This window comes from Alternaria metachromatica (genome assembly GCF_023757995.1).
Source record: "Alternaria metachromatica strain BMP 0045 chromosome Unknown scaffold_21, whole genome shotgun sequence".
NCBI lineage: Eukaryota > Fungi > Ascomycota > Dothideomycetes > Pleosporales > Pleosporaceae > Alternaria > Alternaria metachromatica.
Window position 1 is genome coordinate 386,725 of NW_026055512.1, and position 23,840 is coordinate 410,564.

The 23,840-nt window shown below is 54.1% G+C and overlaps 6 protein-coding genes across 6 annotated transcripts; 1 reads left to right on the plus strand and 5 right to left on the minus strand.

Annotated features, from left to right (window-relative positions):
- Window positions 1-2,666: 2,666 nt before the first annotated feature.
- J4E83_008010 (uncharacterized protein) lies at window positions 2,667-5,559 on the minus strand (the record flags this gene model as incomplete). The annotated part of the gene is made up of 4 exons (XM_049334907.1): window positions 2,667-3,535; window positions 3,582-3,645; window positions 4,192-4,637; window positions 5,031-5,559. 4 exons carry the CDS (start codon window positions 5,557-5,559, stop codon window positions 2,667-2,669), a joined length of 1,908 nt encoding a protein of 635 aa, XP_049186058.1.
- A 549-nt stretch (window positions 5,560-6,108) lies between these two features.
- Window positions 6,109-6,605, minus strand: J4E83_008011 (uncharacterized protein; the record flags this gene model as incomplete). Its single annotated transcript, XM_049334908.1, has 2 exons — window positions 6,109-6,306; window positions 6,417-6,605. 2 exons carry the CDS (start codon window positions 6,603-6,605, stop codon window positions 6,109-6,111), a joined length of 387 nt encoding a protein of 128 aa, XP_049186059.1.
- A 765-nt stretch (window positions 6,606-7,370) lies between these two features.
- Window positions 7,371-14,478, minus strand: ACC1 (acetyl-coenzyme-A carboxylase; the record flags this gene model as incomplete). The annotated part of the gene is made up of 5 exons (XM_049334909.1): window positions 7,371-8,905; window positions 8,955-13,816; window positions 13,876-13,970; window positions 14,029-14,199; window positions 14,281-14,478. The coding sequence occupies 5 exons, from the start codon at window positions 14,476-14,478 to the stop codon at window positions 7,371-7,373; spliced, it is 6,861 nt and encodes a 2,286-aa protein (XP_049186060.1).
- A 2,877-nt stretch (window positions 14,479-17,355) lies between these two features.
- On the minus strand, window positions 17,356-18,427 carry J4E83_008013 (uncharacterized protein; the record flags this gene model as incomplete). The annotated part of the gene is made up of 3 exons (XM_049334910.1): window positions 17,356-17,467; window positions 17,521-18,122; window positions 18,191-18,427. The coding sequence occupies 3 exons, from the start codon at window positions 18,425-18,427 to the stop codon at window positions 17,356-17,358; spliced, it is 951 nt and encodes a 316-aa protein (XP_049186061.1).
- Window positions 18,428-19,348: 921 nt separating this feature from the next.
- Window positions 19,349-20,917, minus strand: J4E83_008014 (uncharacterized protein; the record flags this gene model as incomplete). The annotated part of the gene is made up of 2 exons (XM_049334911.1): window positions 19,349-20,812; window positions 20,864-20,917. The coding sequence occupies 2 exons, from the start codon at window positions 20,915-20,917 to the stop codon at window positions 19,349-19,351; spliced, it is 1,518 nt and encodes a 505-aa protein (XP_049186062.1).
- Window positions 20,918-22,051: 1,134 nt separating this feature from the next.
- Window positions 22,052-23,311, plus strand: J4E83_008015 (uncharacterized protein; the record flags this gene model as incomplete). The annotated part of the gene is made up of 1 exon (XM_049334912.1): window positions 22,052-23,311. One exon carries the CDS (start codon window positions 22,052-22,054, stop codon window positions 23,309-23,311), a length of 1,260 nt encoding a protein of 419 aa, XP_049186063.1.
- Between the last annotated feature and the right edge of the window lie 529 nt (window positions 23,312-23,840).

Here is a 23,840-nt window from a genome sequence, read left to right on the forward strand (position 1 = left end):
GTAGTCGGCTCGGAGAACATCGCTCGTGGTCATATACGCGGATTAGCATGCGAAAGAGAACCCGGGACAATCAAGATCTCTTGGCACGGGAACAAGAGTCTAACGCCGATCCGGCGTGCGGTTACCATCAGCCGCAGTCGGTGCTGATCCTGATCGTCCGTCTCCTGGGAGAGCGCCCCACAGAAGTCGTTGACAACTCGGTAGACAGTAGACACAGCCACAATCCCGCCAGGCATCCCTTCTGCAGTTCCATCGCGTACCCGAAGATCAAGCACTGAGCAGAATTTTCGCTACGAGTATTGCGGACCTGTTTTACGCGAGAAAACTACAGCATGCGGCGCAGACTAACGACGATGGCCTACTGCATTTGGACCTGCGTGACAGCGCACCTGCATCCATCATCTGGGACTCTGTCCCCACCGTCACCGGCCGGTGAGCTCTACGCTTGTTATCCTCTAACCACAAGCTCCAGGGGTGCACGAGATATCACTACTATATCTTGTTGGTGCATGATGGCTGCAATTTGTTTGTAAGTTGTGCGCATGGTACCGTCGTCTCTCTATTCCAGACCTGGCCAGCCTCGAAGCACTGGCTCGGGATGTAAGGATGATCGGTGCCGTCTCCGTTTCGCAACCAAATTACCTGCAGTGGCTTCAACGCTAACACGTGGCTCTTTCGGAACACCTTCGCGGAATGATGTGATAGCGGGAAATGGTGTCGTTAGCACAGGGTTCCGACAGGCTCCGTTTCGGGGCATTTACTCACACCTTGGTACGTCAGATGTGTCGAAACGGATCACTAGGTGCTCTAACGCCAACCTTAATTCCAGCCAGGCCTGGCAGGACCTACCTCTCCCGGTCACAAGGTAGACCCCCGCTGCACTTCAAACATCTCGAACAACGACAATCGTTGTAGATGAGGAACCTTACTATCGACTCTCCTTTACTGTGCAGGTGTCGACAGCGTATCCTAGATTTCTAGGGAGAGAGAGCGTCTGCAACCACAAATGACGAACTGCAACCACGATCTCGTGAGAAATGACGTCAGGCCTCCATACGAGTATACGAGATCGAAACCATGCTCTTCATCGAGGGGAGATCTCAGCGCAACGTCCCCCGCCGTCACTGTCAACGGGTCTCGGAAACCTCGCCTATCGCGGTACATCAGAACTGAAAATCCGCAATGTAACTGTGTATCCTGTTGCATGCCGCAAAAGCGTAAACACCGGGCTGAGCAGAAACGCTCATTGCTCCGGCGCACCTCATTCGTGCGCCTCGCTCAAAAAGAACCCACCACCAATCCACATCGCCACCCCCGGCCGACAGCGTACTGACAGCATGCAATGGCGGAGTTGCGCGATACATTGCAAGGTTTTAGGCGTGACATCTGTCGCTCTTTTTTGCTTCTCCCGTACCGTTGGCTGTGCAGTGTAGATCAAGAGTTGCTTCTCTGTCTTCCTGGGCACGCGAGTCCGGCCAAGCCTGGCGGAGATGCCTCCGCAACGCCTCGGTACAAAGAAAGGGAGAGCTTTTAGGTAAAGGCGTTCAGCTGCGTATAGGTGCTGTACCTAAGGCGCATGCGTTCAGGCGAGCATCGCCGGCTGAGGGTGTGGTGCTCTACTTTCAAGTCCAGAGCCACCTTTCTTGCTTCCTTTTTCGATCTCTAGGTGGTGATCTCTTCGACTGCATCTCCGGCGTCATTTGCAGAGGGGGCTGTGTGCATGATCCAAACCCCACGAGTTTTGAATGCCACTATTCGCAACTATGCATGACAGCATTAGAACAACACTTGACGTCGTTTGATGAGTAAACGCTTCAGGCGGGTACAGTGCCCGCACGTGGTCGACCAACACCATGGGGTAGTGCGACTTGTATATTAGCGCGATTGATTTGTTTCAGAGATGTGATATCGATTCTTTATTAAGTGTACATCCGGAGCGGAAAGCCATTCGTTCACCCCGGGCCTTCTCTCGCGGCCCAAGTCTCGATGCACTAGTTTAGCCGTAGCTCTTGGTAGCGTTAAGTACCTTTTCTAATCATCTGTGAAGAAACTCTGGATTCTGGAATCAATATTGCTTGTAAAGGCGATCGTGATGATGAGTCTAGCTACACGCCGAGGCTCGTATTGTGTGACTTGTACGTATCTTTTACACTGTTAATTTTGAAAGAGAGCAATCTAGCCTCTGCAATAGCATCGCTTGGCCTACGTGCAGCTTCTCGGCCTTGAATCGATGCATGATCATGAATGTATGTGTAATAATGATATGAGAATGACTTCAGAGCTTAACAGATCATTTCTCAGATACTAATGAAGACCGTTGTTGACATGCGTCAGACATGGAGCAGCACCTGTAAATGCATGCTAGTCCTATCGCAGGAAACCTATGTACACATTATTGCTGGATGTATTGTGCCGGATACATCTGCCCAGGCATGCAGTATACGCATCCGTGTATCAGCCTAAACAGAACACGAGAGAGCACAACGCGATTTCTTGAGATACGAGAAAGGACCGAAGAGTCGACGTTGACTTTAACCGTTATCTGTACAGTATTAATACATCCTTGTATCCTCCAGCCTTCCCTATCAAGAAGCCCACGTGCCCAGCGCCATCTCCGTAGCCCCTAATCCTCGAACCCATCTTCGTTCTCGAAGCCTTTGTACTCATCAATCTGTGCGTTCAGAGATGGCTCGGAGGAGTTTGATCCACTGTCGGACGTCAGGAAAGTTGTGCGGACCCATGGGAGACTCGGTCAGTACAACACCTTCGCAAAGCCAATTACCCCTCGAAATATCCTTGGCTGGCTTCGTATTTGCAAACAGATTTGCGACTTTGTCTAATGCAACCTCGCCCTCAGCTCGCGAGCCTAACCAATGTCGAAGCCGAAGACACATCAGACTAGTCGCTACTGGTAAGTGAAGATGGCCGTAAAGGTTTGCGATTGATCGAATCTGCTTCATCTCGTCAGATTTCTCAATGTTGTCCTTTGGAACCGGAATCGGGGGCCCGTTGAACATCTGGTCTCGTAAGCTCATACACCAGTCATCCAGATCGGTCTCCAATAGCTCGGGAAATATCTGTGCCAGACCAGCTGACATTAACGTCTTGTACGATACGGCCTTGTATCCAATGCCTCTGATTGGTCCATGAGCCAAGTACTCATGAAGTCCGTCGGGCTTGAACAGGTGCGGAACATGCCAGACCAAGACGTCTACATCCAGCTGGTGTGTGTCCATGATTGCGACGTGGGGACCGTATTCTTCTTCTATGGATCCAGCATAGCAGAGAGCTAGGTGAAGTGACCCCGTCCATGAGCTAAATTCGGAGGTGAAAACAGATTTGGTGTCGTAATAGTCTTGCACTACTTTGTAAAGCTCACTTTCAGGCTTGTCGTAGAATCCGCTTCCAGAGGCTTTCTTCATGAAGCCGTGCGGAATGATCTCCTTGACACTGTTAGTTGCGTGTTCTGATCCTCCACCGCTGTTGCTGCTCCAAATACGAAATAAGAATTGAGGGATATGGTTCTTGCGGAGATCTGTGAGAGTTAGCCAAGAGCGTGATGTGAGAGCAGGGTGGAGTACCTTCGCAATATGCCTTGCGGTCACCCGTAATTGGCTCCATGTTGCTTGCGTCCAGCATGATCGCCTAGGTATGGTCAGTGTCGATGTCGTGGTTAAGGCAGAAAGGTCTTTGAGGATGGGTATTGGATGATAGAAGAAGATTGAGGAATTGTTGGATACGGTTATAAGTGTGGTAGCAGTTTTTCTAGATAATTATGATTTTGATCGCTCTTATTGTCCTTGCGACACAATAGCAAAAGACGGGAGGTTTCGATTTTCAAGTAAGTGAGGTGAAGGCGACAGTCCGTCCTCCAGTCACCAAGAGTTCTCCGCCTGAGTGCTAGGCAACGACTCTCTTTGAGACAGCAACTTCGATGCAGATTTCGGGGGCATCAAACGATGTTAGGGCTTGTTGTCCTATTCGGAGTTTTGAGAAGTTTAGCTCACGCTGAATACATCATAATTCGATGTCTACAGTGCCATCTCATGTATTGGAAACAAGGCCTCCAATGGACGCAAGCAACGCTACCTATGTTCTAGACATATACCTCCTAGTCTCCAACTACGCAAGTAACATATCCAGGAAATCATCTCACTCTTTGCAGCAAGCTTCAAGACAGACTAAACGTACATTCTCGAAGTGCACGGATATGCCTGCCTCCAGCAGCCGACCAAAAATCTGCACTCCAGCCTCTTTGTAGTCCTTTACTCGCTGCTTCGGGTCGTTATCGAAGTCGAGAGATATTCTTTTCAAGCTGCGCAGCTTGCTGCGGTCATCCAGAACCCCGGAGATCCACTCTATCACAGCGGTAGTCGGATCAGCCACATTAAGGTACTCTACATTCGGCGGCAGCGCCTCGAACGGATAGAGAGGGGAACATTCGTAGGGGGTTGAGTTGATGAGAATGCTTTGCGGAATGGATAGGCGCTTTATTAAAGTGAAACGTTGCAACGATCGCGATGGTCGGAGGTAGTCGATTTGTTTAGAATCTCCGGTATCAGTGCACTTCAGCTCCAGCTCTTCCAGCAGATGTGAGGCAGGGATCAGCGGATCGATGATGATGGAACTCGTAAATCCTTGCCCAGGATAGCATATGCGTTCCCGATTGTAGGTGGCGTAATATAGGTTGTCGTACCCATAATAGCCGTAAGCAAACCCAATACCACCACTCATGTTGTTATAAAGTTCTATCCAATTGGTGAAACACAAGTGCAAAGACCTCAGGGCGGGGAGCCGTTGGAAGAAAGGCGAGAGGTCTTGTGTATTGGCTGCCTGGTATTCGTAGAGTATTGGGCGATGTAGAGTCAAGGTAGTGATACCATGGAATAGGATAACTGGTTCTTTGTCCCATGCTACGGGCCCTGTACAGTCGAGTTCCAAGTGTAGCAGTTTTGGAAAAGTAGACCAAGACCTGTCCATTTCTCCCCAAGCGACAGATAGCCGTCGGAGGTGTGGAAGAAGCAAAGTACCAGGAGCAGTAACAGCATGCCTTTCGGCTATGCCAGGGAACGTCAGACTCAGGCTCGGCGGCGTCATGAAATCCTGGTTATCTCCAGAGCAGAACGCAAGATTCTGCAGCTGATCTGTCAACACCAGCAATAGGCCAATGCAAGCATGAAGATCGCCGTATTTGACTCTGCTGGCCCACTTCATCTGATCGATGGGCCAAGAATGTGTCGACTTTATTGCGTGTGTGACGACCTGGTCCCAGGAGTCATCATAGCCTACAGCCGATCTGTAAACTTGCTGAGGACCACGATATCCCGTTATTTGCAAAGAGCGGACCTTCTTAGCGAGATCTGGCCTTGTTACTAAGGTTCTGAGGAGTTCCGGAAGAGACTGGTAATGCGTCCTGAGACTAATGGAAGTGTGAAGAGCTTCTTGCGCGATGTCGCGGAACTGGCGTGCGGTTAAAGCTAGGTCTTTGAGATCGGGTGGCTGAAGGCGTAGCGCGATATCGAGCAGGAGCTCGTCAGGTAGGCTCTTAAGCTGAGCCATGATCGTGCTTCGAAACGGCAATATCGATTGGGAAGTTGAGTTGATGGTGGCGACAGGTCGGAGATGGAACGGAGATCGCAGCTCAGATAGAAGGTCAAAGTTGAGTGTGAAGGAAGCAGGCGTAACTTTCTCCTTTCACTTCGTCATAAGTAAGATTGCATCAGACTTCAAGTCTGTCTGTTGAATAGTCGCGCAGAAACTAAACCTTGGTCTTACCCTGCCGATACCACGGTACTTTGATGAGTCATGCGATGGCATGTAGATGATGAGCCAATAACAACTCCCGCAACACAAGCGGCGCTCATGTCTCCGAAGACCAACCGGCGCCTCAGCAATGGACATTGTTACTCATTGCTTGTGACGGCAGATACGCACATAGTCGCGCTTTCCACTTTTGGGTAGGGCGGTCTCTAGATGCCGTGCTGAGGACTTGCCACAGAGAAAAGGCGCTGCAGCAGGAAATGGGATGGCATTCACGTTGGACGGCGATGGTAAACTTGATCTTCTCGTATTTCTTTGGCTTAGTGCGCCGGCCATGGGTATCCGAATCTAAGCATCAGTACCCTGGAACATGTTGCCCACGCTCGTCTCAGACTTAACAGCATCCTCATGATAATGCGAACCCGCCGAGGTAACCGTAGTGTCCAACTCCTCAAGACGCCTCAAATCCATAGGCGCAGCCAAAAGCGGGATGACGTAAGGATCGAAAGTCTTCCAGTAGGGGTTGTTGAGGTGGTATTGCTGGGACTGTTGGAAGCGTTAGCCGAATCATTCGTACCCACACTGTTGACACCAGCCCCCCGTGAACACGTTCATCATCAATTCGGTAAGAGGGAGAAAAGAGGCATCAAACTCACAGATTCCTTCAAGTACCGCTCAACAATAGTAAACTTCCTCTTATCCACCGTATCCTGCATAACGAACCAACTCAGCGTCTCCTTATCCTTGCTGTACACCTGACTCGCTTCCACAAGCTTAGCACTCAGCTTGCTGATGCTCTCCTGGTCTTCCTTGGCGAGGAGGTGGACGACGATTGTGTAGACCATGTTGGCTTCTCTTGTTCCTTTCCTGCTTCCGTGTCTTGTTGTGTGCTGTGTTGGTGTGGAGACTAGCGATCAAGCTTTTCGGCTCGCTTGGAAAACGATGTCGCGTATGTGCTGGGTAACAAGTGGGACAGTATGATTGAGAAAGAGAAGAAGATTTGAACGTCGCGACAAACCACAGTAGATTTTTCTGCATCGGTGATGCTGTTTTTGCGGCCTAGTGACGTATCACCGCGACGGAACCCCGCAGCTGAAAGTGGAGTTCGGCCGATCTGCATGCCTTCCTTCCCACGCTACAAGCATCACCAAGGAACGGGAAGGAGCGCGCAGCCGCAACATCCCAAAAAAGCAAGGGAAGGAGCACAATGAGTGTCTTCGTAGGCGCGGGATGTAAGGCCGACGATAAAGCGAAGCCACGTGGGGACGTGGGAACGCGGGATGCAAGCACCGCCACCAGCACACTAAGCACAGCAACCAAACATTTTTTGAACTTGAAGATCAATTACACATCTAAACAACGGGAAAGAACAAGAACGGAAGTGCCTCCCAACACCCCGCCCTGTTCTTCCTCATCTATGTAGTAACTAAACTTGATAAGCTAAAGAAGGGGGGAATTTGCGAAAAGACAACGCAGTCGCACCGTAGCAACGCTAAAGTTACACCATCATCACCATTCCCAATTCCACCCAGAAAATTGAAAAAAACACCACCCCATATGCTATGCCATGCCGTTAAAGCGAATGATAATCGAAAACATGGGTACTACTACTATGCCCTGCTGAGCATCTTGAGCACCTCCTCCTTCTCGCTCGTGGGCAGGGTGCTGAGCAAGCTCATGACACCCTTTAGGCCACCCTCGCGGTCCTTGCGCATGAGCTGTGCGATTTCGAGCGCAATACCGTCGGTCTTGAGTTGCTCGATCTTGTCGCTGACGAGGGGCCTGTTCTCCTCGTACCAGGTTGCTACGGCCATGTCGTCTTGCTCCCAGTTGGGGATGTTGGACAGGTGCTTCAACATCTCGAAGCCGCGGCTGCGGGTGAGCGGGTTGGCCATGGGGTTGTCGTGTGTGGGCGAGGCGGCAGCGGCGAACTTCTTGAGGATGTACTCCTCGTTGAGACGGCGGCGCAGACGCCAGTAGAAGAAGCGGCGGGCGTTTTGCCAGCGCAGAGCTTGTCGGATGACACCCTTGGCTTGCATGCGGCCAGAGCGGTCGTGCAGATCGGCGAACTGGAGGGCAATTTGGCCGTAGACAGGTAGAAGTTTCTTCTCGCGCTCGGTCATCTGTGCCTTGATTTCACTGAGCTCGGACTCCGGTGTTGCTTTGTCGTTCAGCTTGCGCTTAAGAGCACCGTAGGTAGGGTCGTTGCGGGCCATAGTGTCGAGTTGACGTTCCCGACGGTACTTGATACCGACGATACCTTCGGGTTCGAGCACACCACCACGCGAGTCCTCGTCGGCGTACATCTCCATGAACTGAGGGTTGATAGTAGGATCAACAACGACCCAAGATCCACCACGGAGCTCGCCGTAAGGGGGAATGTAGACGAAGATGGGCTGTTCGAACTTGACGAGTGCATCGACAATGTAAGAACCGTACTTGAGGACCTCGTTGTACATGTCGCGCTGACCACCAGAGAAACCACGCCAGTTGGCAAGAATCATCAACGGTAGTTGCTCACCGTTGTTGAAGTCCTTGATAGCCTGAGCAGTCTTGAAGGCGGAGTTGGGGTACCAGACACCACCAGCCTCGGATGTGACCTGTTCGATGGAGTCGGGGTTGGCGGGATCAGCAGGTGTGACGTTCTCGACCGAGCGTGTCTCAACACCGATGACACCGATAGGGATGCCACCGAGGCGAGCACGACCGACGACAACAGTCTTAGCCCAACCACCAAGAGTCTCAACGAAGGAACCGCGATCGAAGAGACCAGACTGGAAACCATCCTCGTCCTCCTTTCCGGCGATGAGATGCCTAACATCGTAGGCTGACTTGCCAGGTGGGTAGTAGGTGATGTCGCGGTCCCAGTTGTCGGCAGATGGCGAGATCGGGACGGGGCTGCCCTTCTTGTCGGGTACGTATGACAGCCACTGGACGATCTTGGAGACACCCTCGAAGTCATCATCGGCAGTCGAGTGTGAGACACCGTTCCTGTACATGATCTGGGTACCACCAAGCTGGAGGTTAGAGGTGTAAACTTCACGACCAAGCAGCTTGTTGATGGCCTGTGCACCGGTGAGGATGATTGGCTGTCCTTCAATCTGGATGGCACGCTGACCAAGGCGGACGAGGTAAGCACCAATACCTATGTAGCGTTAGTAAACGAATTTGGACATCGTACAGAAGATACATACCAACTGAGCGGCAAGTCACCAAAGTGATGGTGAAAATGTCCTCGTACGCCCTCGATGTCTCACCAGCGATGAGACCGGAGCCACGGAGGGACTCAACACCAAGACCATCCTCAGCACCAATGACAGTAGTGATCTTGTAGCGGTTCTCGCCATCGACCTCAACCTTCTCGCAGATGACATCATTGCGCTTGCCATCAACAAAGTGCTCGTACTTCTCAGGTGTCAGGTAGAGGTAGTCGAAACCAGCCTCGGGTTTGTCGGCGTCCTTCCATGCAACAGAGAAGTGAGGAATGAGCTCCTCAGCAAGACCGATACGAGCACCAGAGTTGGCAGAAAGGTAGATTCGCGGGATGCCAAGCTTTCGTGCAAGCTCAGAGCACTTGTGGAAGAAGTTGTCTTCCGCGGGACCGAAGGAACCGATCTTGAATGTGATGTCGTTGGCGATGATGATGAAGCGACGGCCACGGGGGTATTCAGGCGTCTTTGCGGTGACCATCCATCCGACCATACCAATGGTGTTGTGGCCAGGGTCACGGTTGACCTCAGCCAGGTTGTCAGTGTCGTCAAGCACCAACTCGTAGTACTCAAGGCACTCTCCCTTCGCTGGCTGCCTGTCACGGAGGAAGGAGTGCTTCTTGATAGCCTCGATCCAGCTGTTCTCGGTAGCCTGGCGGAACAGCTCAGGGAAGTCGTACACGTACTGAGTACCCATGAGATGAGCCTTGTACCTCTTGGGCTGCAGCGCTCCCTTGGTGGGGTAAGGAGTCGAGACGGGCTGGAGGTGAAGAGCACCAATCTTGGTGGTTCCACCAATGCTGTGGAAGAGCCACTTGCCAGCCTTCTCGGACTTGCGCTCGGCGTACATCTCAACCTGGATGACGTATCCGGAGGTGTTGGTGATGATGACACGAAGAGGGTAAGGAATGCCAGTGGCGGGGTCGGTGACAATGATGCGGATCTCAGCGCCAGTGACACGGAGACGCCAGAGTCGTCGACCGAAGCGCTCCAAGAAACCGCCAATAGCCTCCTCAACCTCCGTGGGGTTAAGAGGGAAGACGTGTGAGAAGTTGATGAAAATGTGGTTCATGTCAGCCTGCGAAGTGCCAACAATCTCCAAAGCATCCAAAATGTCAGTCATCAACCTGTCGGTCTCGGAGACCATGTACTCCGCGGTGGGGATCTCCTCGCGAAGACGGCCAGATCGGACGACAGCCCTCAAGAAGTAGCGCTTGTCGCTCTCGGCGCCCTTGCCAACAGCCTCGTAGATGTGAATGTTGCGGTTCTCGGTGAAAACGGGCTTGATGTCGAACTTGGAGAGTCTGCCAAGCTCAAGCTGGAAGGCAAGAGCAGGCTCGACGTGACGAATACTGGCATCTTCCTCGTATGTGGGTCCACGGAATGTGTAGTAGCCGGGGTAAGTTCCGTCCTTGTGACCGCAGATGAATGAGATGCGGCGGATGCGGCGGGACAGAAGCTCCTGCTTGAAGTCGTCGACAATGGGCAGAATGCGCTCGAGGATCTCCTTATCATCACTGCCTTCAATGTCGCGAACAGCAATGTTCAGAACACCAGTAAGCTCGTCAGTGTGCTTGGGCTCGTTTACTCCAGTAGTAGGAGTGCGCTTCAGGGTAAGACCCTCCCTCAGGCCAATACCACCCTTCTTCTCCTTGCCGAGGTTGGGGAAGATGTCGAGCGCCTTGCTGATGAGCTCGTCCGCGTCATCGAGGTACTCAACTGGGACGACGACACCCTTTCGGGTAGGCTCGCCCTCGAATCGGTTTTGCCAAGCAGTCATGTCGCTGAGTGACTGAATGCGAGGAGGACGCTCGAATCCTGGTGTGCTGGGAGTACCGGGCTCAGAAGGCTCAACAGCGAGACCGTATTCAGCCTCACCAACCTTGCGCAGGATAAAGTCCCAGGACAGGAAGCATTGCTGCTCGCCCTCGTTGTGGTAGTTGATGTTCTGGAGTTGGTACGCGCGGTAAGCTCGGCGAGTGTATACCTCAAGCGCAGCAAGAGCGACATATGGGTCTGAGTGAACGAAGAACTGGGTCAGAACGTCGAACACAGTGTACCTGGAGTCAACAACCTCCTTGATGACTTCGAAGTTGGGCTCACGGTGGTCCCAACCGCTCTCGCCGTAACGGGACTCAACGACGGAAGAGCGCAAGATGTGCTCCATCTGCGAAGTACGCTCCTCAAGCGAAGGCATAGCGCACTGGATGAGCACCTCACGTGCCTTGAGGGAGACCTTGGCTGTCTGCCTCGACTCAAGCTCGGTGAGCTTCTTGAGGGTGTCCTTGAAGTACTTGGCAATGTTGCCGACACCGGGCTTGTTGGGTCGGTAGAAGTCCAGAATGGCGAGGACAAGGTTGTTCTTCGCGCCAACCTTGGCATGAGAGAGAACAGTCTGTACGACACTCATGATGTTGTCGCGGTTCTCGTCACGGAGCTTGAGGATAACTTCCTCATCACGCGACGTGCGAGACGAGAAAAGTGACTCAACAGACCAGTACATCTCCAAGAGCTTGATCATGACACTGTACTCGTGCGCCTTGAGGCCCTCGGAGTAGCGAGTGATGACATCGGAAAGAGGCTCCAATGCGGCCTTCAGAAGCGCAACATCACCCTTGGCAACGTTCTCCTCAACGAACTTCTGGAAAGCCTTGTTGAGGGCCTTGCCGGGGAACTCGAGGTTGCGGCTGTGGGCCTTCTCAACGATCTGCGAAAAGGTAGCATCGAGCTTCTGAGGCATACGAGCGTGGAGAGCGGAAGCCTGTGCGTTCCACTCGCCGTATGGCAGCTCAGGGTCGCGGAGGACATCGACCAGCTCCTTGAGAGTGCTCTGCATGATGACCTGGTTGTCGAAACCCTGGAAGATGTTCTGCAGAATGTAGTACAGGTAGACGAATCGCTGCGGTGGCTTGGCTCCTGGCACCTGAGGGGCACCTAGCTCGGGAAGCTGACCGGTGAAGTTCTGGGCCGACTTGACCTTGGAAGGGTCATCCAGAGCTAGAACACCAAGAATGTCACCAGCCTCAAGAACGGCTCCTGGCTGCTTGATGAGGTTGACCATACCAGCCTCCTGGGCGATGAGAGGCATGTACATCTTCATGACCTCAACCTCAGCGAAAGGCTGGCCCTGGCCAACGTGCTCGCCGTTCTCGACGAGGAACCTGACGAGCTTACCGGGCGATGGTGTGCGCAGCTGGGTGGGGTCGTTCTCCTGCTCGAGAAGGCAGGTCTTGCCGTCAACGGAGAGACGGGTGGCGCCGACCTCCTCCTTCCAGTAGACGTTGTGAGACTTTCCGCTGAGCAGAATCAAGAGACCTCCATCAGCCAGTGCCCTGACGCCGACTGAGCATTTTGTGCCGTTGACGAACAAGGTGAAGCTGTCAATGGTGGATTTGGTCGCGGTGAACTTGTAGCGGTAGCCCTCGTAGATGAAGTCGACAGGGAAGACCGTCTTCAACACGTCCTTGGAAGGCACCTGACCCTTCTCCAAGCTGGTCTTGTACTCGTTGACGCACGCTTCACTTGCAACATGGGCCTTGGTAACAGCACCGCAAATGACCGCGATCATCGTGTCGGGACGCTCAGCAGTCAGCTTCTTGGAGATGAGCTCGTCGAGCCAGCCAGTGGTAATGGTGTTGTCCTCGAAAGCAGGAGTCTCAAGCAACTTGATGAGATACTCAACAGTCGTGCGGAAGTCACCACGAATGCTCAATTCCTTGAGCGCAACAACCATGTGCTTCCGCGAGGCCTGTCGGTTCTCGCCATAAGCGAAGATGTGACCGAATTGCGAGTCGGAGAAGCTGTGGATACCACCGGCGGAGCTGACGGAGAAGTAACCCCAGACGTTGGAGCTACTCCTGAAGTTGAGGTCGTGGATAGTACCACCGGAGGGCTTGAAGCCCTCGTCTGGGTCCTCAGAGGTGATACGGCAGGCCGTGCAGTGGCCCTTGGGAGTGGGGCGACGCTGGCTCTTGGCACTGCCTTCGCTGGAGAAGTCAAAGTCGATGGTAGAGCTGGCGTGGGGGTCGGCACCGTACAGGAGACGAATGTCACGGACACGGTGCAGTGGGAGACCCATGGCAATCTGGAGCTGGGCGGCTGGGAGGTTCACGCCCGTTACCATTTCCGTGGTAGGATGCTCGACCTGGAGACGGGGGTTCAGCTCGAGGAAGTAGAACTTGTCGTCCGAGTGCGAGTAGAGGTACTCGACGGTACCTGCTGAGACGTATCCGACGAGGCGTCCGAGCGAGACGGCAGCCTTCTCCATCTCCTGGAAGGTCTTTGAGCCAGCAACTGTTACCGGTGCCTCCTCAATGATCTTCTGGTGACGGCGCTGCACCGAACAGTCACGTCCGAACAGGGAGATGTTGTTGCCGTACTGGTCAGCCAGCAGCTGGACTTCCAAGTGGCGCGCGCTGCCCGCCAGCTTCATGATGAAGATGGGCGATCCGGGGATTTCAGAGGCAGCCGCCTTGTACAGCTGCTCAAAGTCCTCCTCGCGCTCGACCTTTCGGATGCCCTTGCCGCCGCCACCCTCCGAGGCCTTGACCATGACGGGGAAGCCAATGGCCTTGGCCTTCTCCAGACCCTCTTCCCATGACTTTGTGCAGCCCTTGTCGTAGACGTGGTCCTCGACCGTGACGATGCCGTGCTGGTCGACCTGGACCTCGTCGACGCCGGTTCCCGACCAGGGGATACACGGCACCTTGGCGTGTTGTGCGACGATTGTGGACGAGATCTTGTCACCGAGCGAGCGCATGGCCGACCCGGGCGGGCCGATGAAGACAATCTTCTTGGGCGAGGCGGCGAGCGATTCGGGCAGCTTGGGGTTCTCCGAGGCGTGTCCCCTAGACGCAAAAAGTCAGCCATGAACCCTCATCCGACGTTCGTTGGGCTGTATACGCACCATCCGGCCCAGACGGCGTGCACGTTCATGCGCTCGGCCACATCGACAATTAGCTCGACGTTGGCGTAGTTGTTGTTGTTGGTACCGCCGGGTACCTGCATAGTCGCCGTTAGCCATGCATCGCTCGTCGCCGCTGTCTGGGGGAGCACGTACCTCGACGTATTGGTCTGCCATGCGGATGTACTCAGCGTTGGCCTGCAGATCCTCGGGCGTCGCCATGACGGTGAACTGGATCGCCCGCTCATCGCCGAATGTCTCGTACGCCCATTTCCGCACCGAGCGGATTTCCTTGACTGCGGCGATACCGTTGTTTGCAATGAGCACCTGCGGGGAAGCCACTGGTCAGCGCGTGCCTTCTCAACACCACCACTTTTCTCACTGCTCTCTGCGGAGAGTGTCGCTCACATTGGTAATGACCGTGTGTCCGTCGTGCGCCGCCACAAAGTCCTTGACCTTGCCCGGCGACGCTACCTTGAGGTTGTTCCCGCCGATGAAGTGCGGAGCAAGATCGAACTTGGCGGCGTAGGAGCTCGGGGCGCCATTAGCATCCCCGTTGACTCCGTTCTGTGCAGCTCCGGCCATGATGTGTAAAGGCAATCCCATGCACCGAGGAATTGGGATGTGGGGAGGAAGGAGCGAAGGCGAAGTTGGGTTGCGGTTCGGTGAGGGTCCGGTCAATTTTCCACTGGTAAGGGCAAGCTGGAGCTCGGCCTCTAGTGTCGAATGTAGATCTGATTGACCCGAAAACGACGATGCTCTGCAATCGACGTGTGCGTCTCTAACGATTCTGTCGGTGGGAGGGCCCGAGCAGACTATTAGTAGAGGACAGTCGTAGTGTCGGTGTGGAAGACCCAAAAGCAATCTTCAATGCCAGGAATTCTATGCGGCGCCGGGAGGAAGCACCAACAACGAACGCGTGGAGTTGAGCGAAAGAGGGACTAGTAGTGCGTACGAGGAGAAGTACAGCACAGCGAGGTATACAGTATGTGGGAGGGAGGTAATACAGCAGAGCAAGAGGAGGGGAAATGGTCGCAAGCGTCCGGGAGCAGCTCACGTATGTATTAAATTTTTAGAGCCATAGCGGAACACCCCAATGCACTTCCCGAAGCACTGTTGAGCTATCGCATCGCCAGCGATGCCGAAGACGGCAAGGCCCTGCACCACGTCCCCCATAACGCCCCTGTCCATCCCTCTCGAAGCCACGGTAGACGACTCGGAAGCCCTTCGGAACCCGATTATGTACACACGACGGCTGGTCTACGGGCCAATTCACTACTTAGCTACGCTGACTGACTAGCCAGCTATCTGGATCAAGTCAAGATTGCCGCATTTTTTCACGATCGATGGGTACAGCATGTTGAGAGTTTGCTCGCCATGGCGGCATCTGTTCTAGGTCTGTTGGGAGCATTTCCGCATTAGTTGCTTGTTGCGAGACCCAACCCGAGCACGAGTACCTGCATGCCCATGTGTTGAGCCCTGGCTATCTCTCACCAACAGCTGGTCAAGCCTCCCGTCTGCCGTTGATCCGCTGACTGTTCAGGGTTGAGTTGATATCTATCACCGCCACTTCAAACTTTACCCCTCTCCCAACACGTAGCTGCCCACCTAGATATCGTCAACATCTCCCATCTCACCTCTTCACCACCGCCGCCTCCCCACCCCACTAAGCCCTCACACCACCATACACCCATCTCCCAAAATAACCAAACACCAGTCTCACATTTGCCAAACCACGCCAGAGTAACAGCAAGAGTAATGCTCGGGTCTCCTCCCCCGATACCTCCCACCGGACTCCGATCGCAGCCACCCAATCAGCGCCCAAAGCGGCCGCTCTCGGAACAAACATCAAGCACACGCTCAATTTAGCACACCGTAGATGACGCTGAAACAGAAAAGTACCGGCTTCCATACAGCAGTCTAGTAGTCTACGACGGCGTGAGAAGCCGGGTAGAATTAATAAAGAAAACATGTCCCGCAGAGCATAGGTCGCAAACGTTGTGCTCAGGTACCGCCGCAGGGCAGCCGGCCAAAGCCCCGTAGTCCCGCCGCCCGCATCTCTACAACAACGACTATCAGTTTGGTAGCGATGCTGCGAGATAAAGCAGGCCAGGATGCCTATCCAGATAAAGCAAGCTAGATTCCGAAGGCGCGTTCCGAAGATCCAGGGTCTTGCGCGAGTAGCTGGTGCTGGTTCCTGCTTGGGTCAACGCGGCGGGACAGGCCGCCGTTTGACATCAGAATCGTACGATTTTCGACTACGCGACCACCAACGCCAATGCGGCTGCGCATGCATGCAACTTTACCCCAGATTTTCGTCCAGAACGAGCAGTCTACTCCGTTTGAAGTAAGGAGAGCACGTGAGATCTGTAGTAGTAGTAGTAGTAGTAGTAGTATTTCGAGATTAAGATGTGAAACAAACAGAAGAGCTGATGTGCACAGAAGCAACGGCGAGCCTAGCGGTGAATGGAATTCGGGGTATATTGGTTTCGAACAAAAGAAATCTGAATGTAAAAGTAATATGTAACTGCCCTCAAAGGAGCTGGGCACCTCTCGAGTTTCTTCTCAAGACGGAAACACCCCGTCCGTATCCCATTTCCCAAACTCTAGCACATATGCATCGCAAACCCGACTCCAGCATGCATGAGGTATAGTGCCGTGAAAATCATGCACCAGAGATTGATCGATCCAGAGGTACACACACGTGGTTCTGCGGGTCCTTTAACTTCCTACCAATGCGCCGTTCCTTCCTAGTATGATTCTTCTTCCGCCTGCGTCGACATCTTTCGTGGCCGAGCAGGAGGCGCCATGTCTCCGTTGTCCATGTTGTTGCTTGCCCTGCGTCCTGCACTCTGACGCCTTGGGATCCCGCTTGGTGTAGGTATGCCTGTCTTCTCCAGTGTAAGTCGCCTGCCCATTGGTGTTGAGACGCCGCTTCCGTCGCTGTTGGCGTCTGTATCCCGCCGCGACATTGACAGCGAATGCGAATGGCCATGACCGCTCATAGAGCTCCTTGGCCTTGGCATCCGGGGCTCCGTTCCGCTGATAGACGAAGACGAATAATGTCCGAGTGGCGTTCGGGTGCTGCTTCTGCTTGCCGGCCGCTGTATTGCTGACTGTGACGACATGGATGCTCGGCTGGCAGGTCTGCTGCTGGTGGGCTCGCGCGACGAGGTCGACATGCCGAATGACAGCCGGCTTACACCCGACTCGTAGGCGCCAGGGACTGACGAGCCCGCTGATGCGTGGGAGCTGCGCTTTCTGCCGCTCCTCAATGTAACAGTGCTTGGCACGTGGTGTCCCATGGCACTGCCGTTTCGGGGGCTGGCTCGCGGTGGGGTCGTAGTTGGCGCAGGGAGCTTGGATCGCGCTGCGTGTACCCGTTCTTCGAGCTTCTGCATCTTACCAATCAGCCCTCGAACCTGAACGAGCGAGCCTGACCTAGGCAAACTTGGCGGCGGTGCAGCACTTCCAAAGCTCGGTCTAGGCGCTCGCGATGCGGGCGCAGTTGTTCGTATCGAGGGTGTCGCCCGCCCACTGGCACTTGTACTTGGTCGCGATGCTGACATGCTGGGCCCTCGCGAGTGCCTTGGGACTCGCTGATACAAGCCGGCGCGAGGGGTTGCACCTGGGTCCAGCGGCGCATACGAGTTCTTTCGCTTGGGCATGGGCGTCGAGGGTACGTATCTAGTCGTGATCGGTGCATCGGACAGCGGTGGCGAAGGAGGAGTCGCGTCCGTGTGTAGGCCATCTGCTTTCGAGTGTGGTGGGGTCGAAGCAGCTGTGGGCGAGGAGACGGTGGTTGCTGTGGTCGATGCCTCGGAGACCGGCGAGCGTGGCCTCAGGGCATCACCAGAGAGATGGTTGGATACCTTACGCACGTGGTGGTTCTCAATCGTCTCCTCCGCGATGCGCAACTTCTCCTGCGTGATTTCCGCCTCTACCCGCAGGTCTGACAGTTCGTCCCTAAGGCGCTGTGTTTCTATCCGCAGTGCCTCTCGCTCCTGCTCTCCGATCTTGATCTCTTCTTCCAGCATGACGCTGCGCTCGATGGCTACGTTGTACTTGGATTCCACATCCTCGAGTGATGATGTCTGATGGCGTGCCTGGCGCTCGAAATCGTCGCTTTGTACTTCGATGTCGCGGAGTCGCATCTGGAGGGCGCGTTGGCTCTCGCGCATCGTGGTGATCTCCTTCTGGAGCGTGTTCTGCGCATTGTTGGCCTCGGCCTTGCTCTGCTTGTACTTTGTCTGTGGTGTCTTGTTAGTGACTGTCTGTTGGGCATACATCCGCCCCAACTGTGTCGGAGGCCACGCACCTTCCACTCCTCAACCTCGAACCCCAGCTTCTCTGCCTTTTCCTGCAGCTTGCGCTCCCGCTTCTCGCTCTCCTCGACGTCGCGCTCGAGCTCGGCCTCCAGTTCCTTGCTTGATGCCTGAAACTCCTGCAGCTCCATCTCCAGCGTCTCGTACTGAGACTTGTAGTAAGCCAGCTCCTCCTCGAGGCTGCTCCATCCTCCCCGGCTCGGCGAAGACTGCGCTCCGGTGGTCGTCATGATGGCGGTGGGGGGTTGGGCTGCGACTGCCAACAGCGTGCGGTGATCAGGGGAATGAGCTGGGCGGGGTGCAGTGACGAGACGTCAACACACAGCTGGTCGGTCGCGGTCTATGTCGTCACCGGCGTCTACGACATAGAAAGCCGCAGCTGGTGGTGTGCGCGTGGGTTGCGGCTGCCCTCTTGGTGTCCGGGATGTTGACGATTCCGCTTTTGTCCAATGGCCGTGCTGTGAGTGTCGCCAGTCATGCGCCGCCGACTATCGGAAACTTCGAGTCGGTTCTTCGCGCTCGCACTGTCGCGCAAACAATAGTTGTCCTGTTCCTGTGCAGGTTAGTAGTTAGTCGCCGCTCAACTGCGGCATGCAGTCGGATGTGTCGCCAGGCGTGGTTGTTGATGATGGAGGCGCTGCGGGCGGAGCCAGGTGGTTAGCGCATTGGCCTCCAGGGCAACCGCTGCAACCAGCCACCGGCATGACACATGCGACGTACCGTGACCAGCCATCCCCACAATAGCCAGCGCAGCAGAGACAACAAAGCCCGCAAGGCTGGAAAATCCTGCTTCAAGTCGACGCGCTGGTACTATTCTGGCGTGAACACGATTTCCATTGCAGTCACTTTGGACACAGACTCAATTTCATTGGAACGCTTCCGTCCGGTACCTAGGTACATGGACATACCAGCTACTCGAAGCGTGGCAGTGGATACTGACACCCTGACGTTTCAGATCGCCCAAGGTAGATGGACAGTTCACCCGGCAATTATTTGCTCATTATGCATTACGAAAGTCAGGTACGCTTTTGACGCGAACCATACCAAAAAAATACATCCTCCATCCAGACATGCCTTTGAACAAAGAATCACAAAATCAATCGGGTATATGTACAGTCTGAAGGCGCTGAGAAAATCATCTGCCGCAGGGCTCACTCTTTGATACCCTTGTCAGGGCCGTTGATGTCCTTGATGTCGGCGTCCAGAACAGCGTCTTTGGCCTGCTGCGATGCCTCGCTTGCGGCCCTGTTGCCATGCTCAAGCGCTTCACCAGTTTGCTGAGTGGCATTGGTGGCAGCATCCTGTCCTTTGTCTAGCACGTTCTTGCCCTGGTCGTAGGCGCTGCTTGCGGCCTCGCTAACAGCATCTCTGCCTTTTTCAACAAGGTCTTGCGCCTGCTGTGAGCCCTGTGAAACGGCGTGCTTTGCCGATTCCGTTGCGTTGCCGACGACTTCGGCGCCCTTCGCATACGCATCGCTAGCCTGCTCCTTGCCTTGTTCATAAGCACTCTGAACGCTGTTTGATGCCGACTGTGCGACTTGACTTGGGCTGGGGTACTCCTTCAACGCGCCCTGCACAGTGTAGTACAGGCTGATGATGACAGCATGAATACGGTCCTTCATCAACATCGTGATACCATGGGAGAAAAAGCCTTTGAGCACTTCCGCCCCAAGACCCTGGTACAAGCCCCATATTCCCTCAGTCTGGGCGATGCGCAAGATGGTGCTGAACACTGTCCGCTGTCTAGCTTGGAGTGCTCTCGACTCGAGCGGCTCGTCCGACTTTTCCTTGTCCGAGGTCTCACCAATGCCGGAAGAGGGCTTCTGTGAGGACACTTGGGCGCGCGTCTTTGCGAGGGAGAACGGGTAGGTAGCGGTAGAGGCAAGGACCTTACTTATGGCGGCGAGAAGGAACGTCATGCGCGCGCCGGGATCGTCTCGATTTGCCCTGGGTACGACCAATCGCAGGAGAGCCTTGTGCAGAAGCATAGTGATGGAAGGGTTCAGGGTGAGGATCAAGCTAGCAGAGTAGCCAGACCAGAAGCCTTGTATGCCCTTCTCGCGCATAATCTCATGTGCTATGTCCTTGGTACTGGAGAGTGGAGCTATGGTGGTCGACGATTCCTGGCGCATCATCGCCGCCGTCTGCTTCCGCGTAACAATCTGCTGGATGGGCGTGGTGAAGAACTTGGAGAAGGCGCCTGCGACGACGCCAACGCCAATCTCTTCGAGCGCCGGCAAGCTGTGTCCAGTACCTCGCGCTTCGAGCCTCTTCTGTCGCGCATATGAATACGCTAGGAAGAAGAGGAAGCTGTCGGCGACACCCTTCACAACCTCGGGCACTACGCCGCTGTAGAAGGCCTTTGGTCCACCTTCCCTCTCGTATATCTTCTCGATGGCATCGAAGAAACCATTGTAATGCGGGTGCGCGTCGCCGTGATGTAGTTGCCGCTGAACCTGGAGGCGCGTAATAACGACATCGAGAGGGTATGTTAGGAGTTTCGACACGACGGTTCCTAAAGCGCCAGACGAAGCATGGCCGAGGGCAGGGAGTACAGGGCCGACCGAGCTATGTTCCTCCTTTTCGTGCGAGATATGGTAAAGTGTGAAAGCATCCTAACGATCAATGTCAGCCAGTGTCCATCTTCACATGTCAGGGGCGCTCACGAGCTGCGAGTTGTAGATGTAGCTCATCTTGTCGGGATTATCGTTGGAAGCCATCGCAGGGAAATCCGGGGAAATGACGACTTAAGAAGGATCCAAGAAATAGTACAAAAGCATCGCAAACGCGGGGAAAGCTCTCACTCTCCGGGTCCGCATAGCGCTTCTGGTGTCACCAGCTGCAGACGTCATGGAGGCGTTCGGGCGAGGCCAGAGCTCCAGCGGATAGCCGAGCTTCCACTCGACAAACTTCGCTGGTGCAACTGCCTTCCCCTAACAACACCACTCGCGCCAACACTAGCCCTCGCCCAATGCAGTCGCTCCAAGCCTCGCAGAAGACCGGATGAGTCTCTCGTGTTGAGATGTTGTCTGTCTGCCTCGTTGAAAAACGCGCGCGCCGCGACGGTACCGACAGCGCGTCAGACGAAACGACACTACCATGCCGCATCCACTGTGGGAGGGCGCGACGGCGCGTGAATGCACATTTATAGAGACAGGAGCACTCAAAGGGACTGCGAGAACTCTTCGGGGTATTGATCGCAGTTCAAAGTATCCTCCGAGAGCAACCACGGCCGGTCGTGTTTGACGTGGAAAGACTCGCTTGAGAGAAAGACATCCATCGTTTCATACACTGGCTACATGCAATGCATCATCACCGCAACGTAACCCGATCCAGTTCATCCACTCCATTTTCCCGGTAAAGGGACATCTTCCTGAGGACGGGTCACCAGTACTGTGATTGTCAATTGCGGCACTTGACAATGTCAACAACGCGTCAGTGCCAAACAAGCACCGCCACCCTCAGGACCCGATATACTCGATGGTCGAATCGCTGCAGAGCCCGACACAATGCAACGTTATCCTGGACCCACCTCTGCTACAGCGTGTCTAGCAACATTGACATACGCCGACATCGGCTATCAAATCCTAGCCTTCCTCGGATTCACACTGCAATTAGCTCCGCACGAGAGATTGTACTGACAGCTATGAATAGTTCGTCGATCACATAGAGTCAAACGTTCTATCATTGCGCCTAACAATGCAGTCAAGAGCAGCATTGAGCAGACCGCAAGAATCTCTTATAAGACCCATGGGTTTGGTGAGAATATACATTCTTATTCTTCATACATCCTTACTCCATCATCAGACCCGCTGCAAGACTGAGTCTACTTTGGGAATCAACTTATCTTGGTCATGAGACTGAGTATCCGCCCAGAAATCACCCGGGTCGGGAATGTGCAGCTACGCGAGATGTCTTCTGTCTCGGAACTGGATGCAGGCGGTCAAGACACATCGGGTGATGGCACGGCTAACACCTCTGTCGATCAGGAGAACATTGTCATCACTCCAGATTCAATCGAAAGCATCGAGCGCAATCTGGCAATCGTAGTTCCCTGCATGGATGAAGATATCACAGTTCTCGAAGGCCTTCTTCGTGGTATTCCACATCATTGTTCTGTCATCTTCATCTCGAACAGCAACCAGACAAACTACAAGGCGGAGTGCGAGTCGCTGCTCAAATTCGGAAAGGTTGCAAGTCGATCTGTTATGGTACATCATCAAGGTGAGTCAACCTTCGCCCGCGCCTTCAAGGAAGCCGGAATGCCAGAGCTGTTGCAACACCCAGGAACAAGTACGCCCGAGGGGAAAACACATGTTCCACGCATGAACAACGGAAAAGGAGAGGCTATGATACTCGGTGTAATCATCACGAAGCTTGTTGGACGTAAGTTCGTCGGCTTCATTGATGCTGACAACCGGATTCCCGGATCCGTCCTCGAGTACTGCAAAGTATACGCCGCTGGGTTACATTGGGCATTGTATCACAACAGAGATACCGGACAAAATCAGCATGCCATGGTGCGTATCAAATGGAAGTCAAAGCCAAAAGTCAGGAACGGCGAGCTCGAGTTTGAAGAGTTTGGACGCTCCTCGCGTGTCGTGAACGAGTGGATGAACCGCCTTCTGAAAGTCCTCGGAGGTGACGCTACCCCGAGAACCATGATCGGAACCGGTAACGCCGGTGAACACGCTATGGATGTTGAGCTGGCCCTGAAGCTACGATTCGCTACTGGTTATGCTGTCGAGCCATTCCAGCTGATCGACTTGTGGGAACGCTTTGGAGTTTCAAACCGCCCGTCCTCAAGACCAGTGCACATCTTGCAGATCGAAACATGCAATCCACATATTCACAGTGCTAACCGACTAGATGGACATATCCCACGCATGCAGGCTCAAGGCCTGAGCACGATATACCATTCACGGCTTACACCCTCGCGTCTCAAAGACGAACTTCGTGTGTACATGAAAGACAACTTGGCCACCGTTGTAGACAGTACCGGAGAACCCGAGCCACCTCGCATATACCGCCCACTCGGTTCCTTAGATTGGAAGATATTCGCAAAGATTGGGTTAGGAAAGCAAGATCGTTGTAGGGACAAGGCCAGACCCTAAGGTAGCAGCGCAGATGTAGGCGATGCAGACCTCGCTAATGTCACTCATTTCATTGATTTGTATTGCGCTGCATGATAGCGAATACTACATTATTGGTGGTCAGTCCATCCAACCTGCATTCGTTCCGTCGAGTAAGTGAAACGCGCGACACGAAACTCCAAACTTCCAGAACTTCTAGACTACCAACTGACAAGCGGGACGTTTCTGCATCTTCACTAGTAGCTTCACCCTACATGGCTGTCACTGCTGCCAAGACCGACATCCTCAACATGAAACCTGACACATCCCTCTCATAGATTGTCAGCTGTCGGACGATCGGTTTCGTCAACGGGACGCGCAAACCAAACACGGTCTTCTTCCAGGATACCAGGCCTGTTTCCACGTTTCCTCGATTCACGACTGCACGTGTGTTCGGGCCTACTCAGTCATCGCGTTGAGTGCATAGTACCCGTGGTATAACCGACGATAGGCATGATGCGCTTGGAGGTTTGGGGTGCGGGTGGTGTGAGACGTCGTCGTATACCACCGA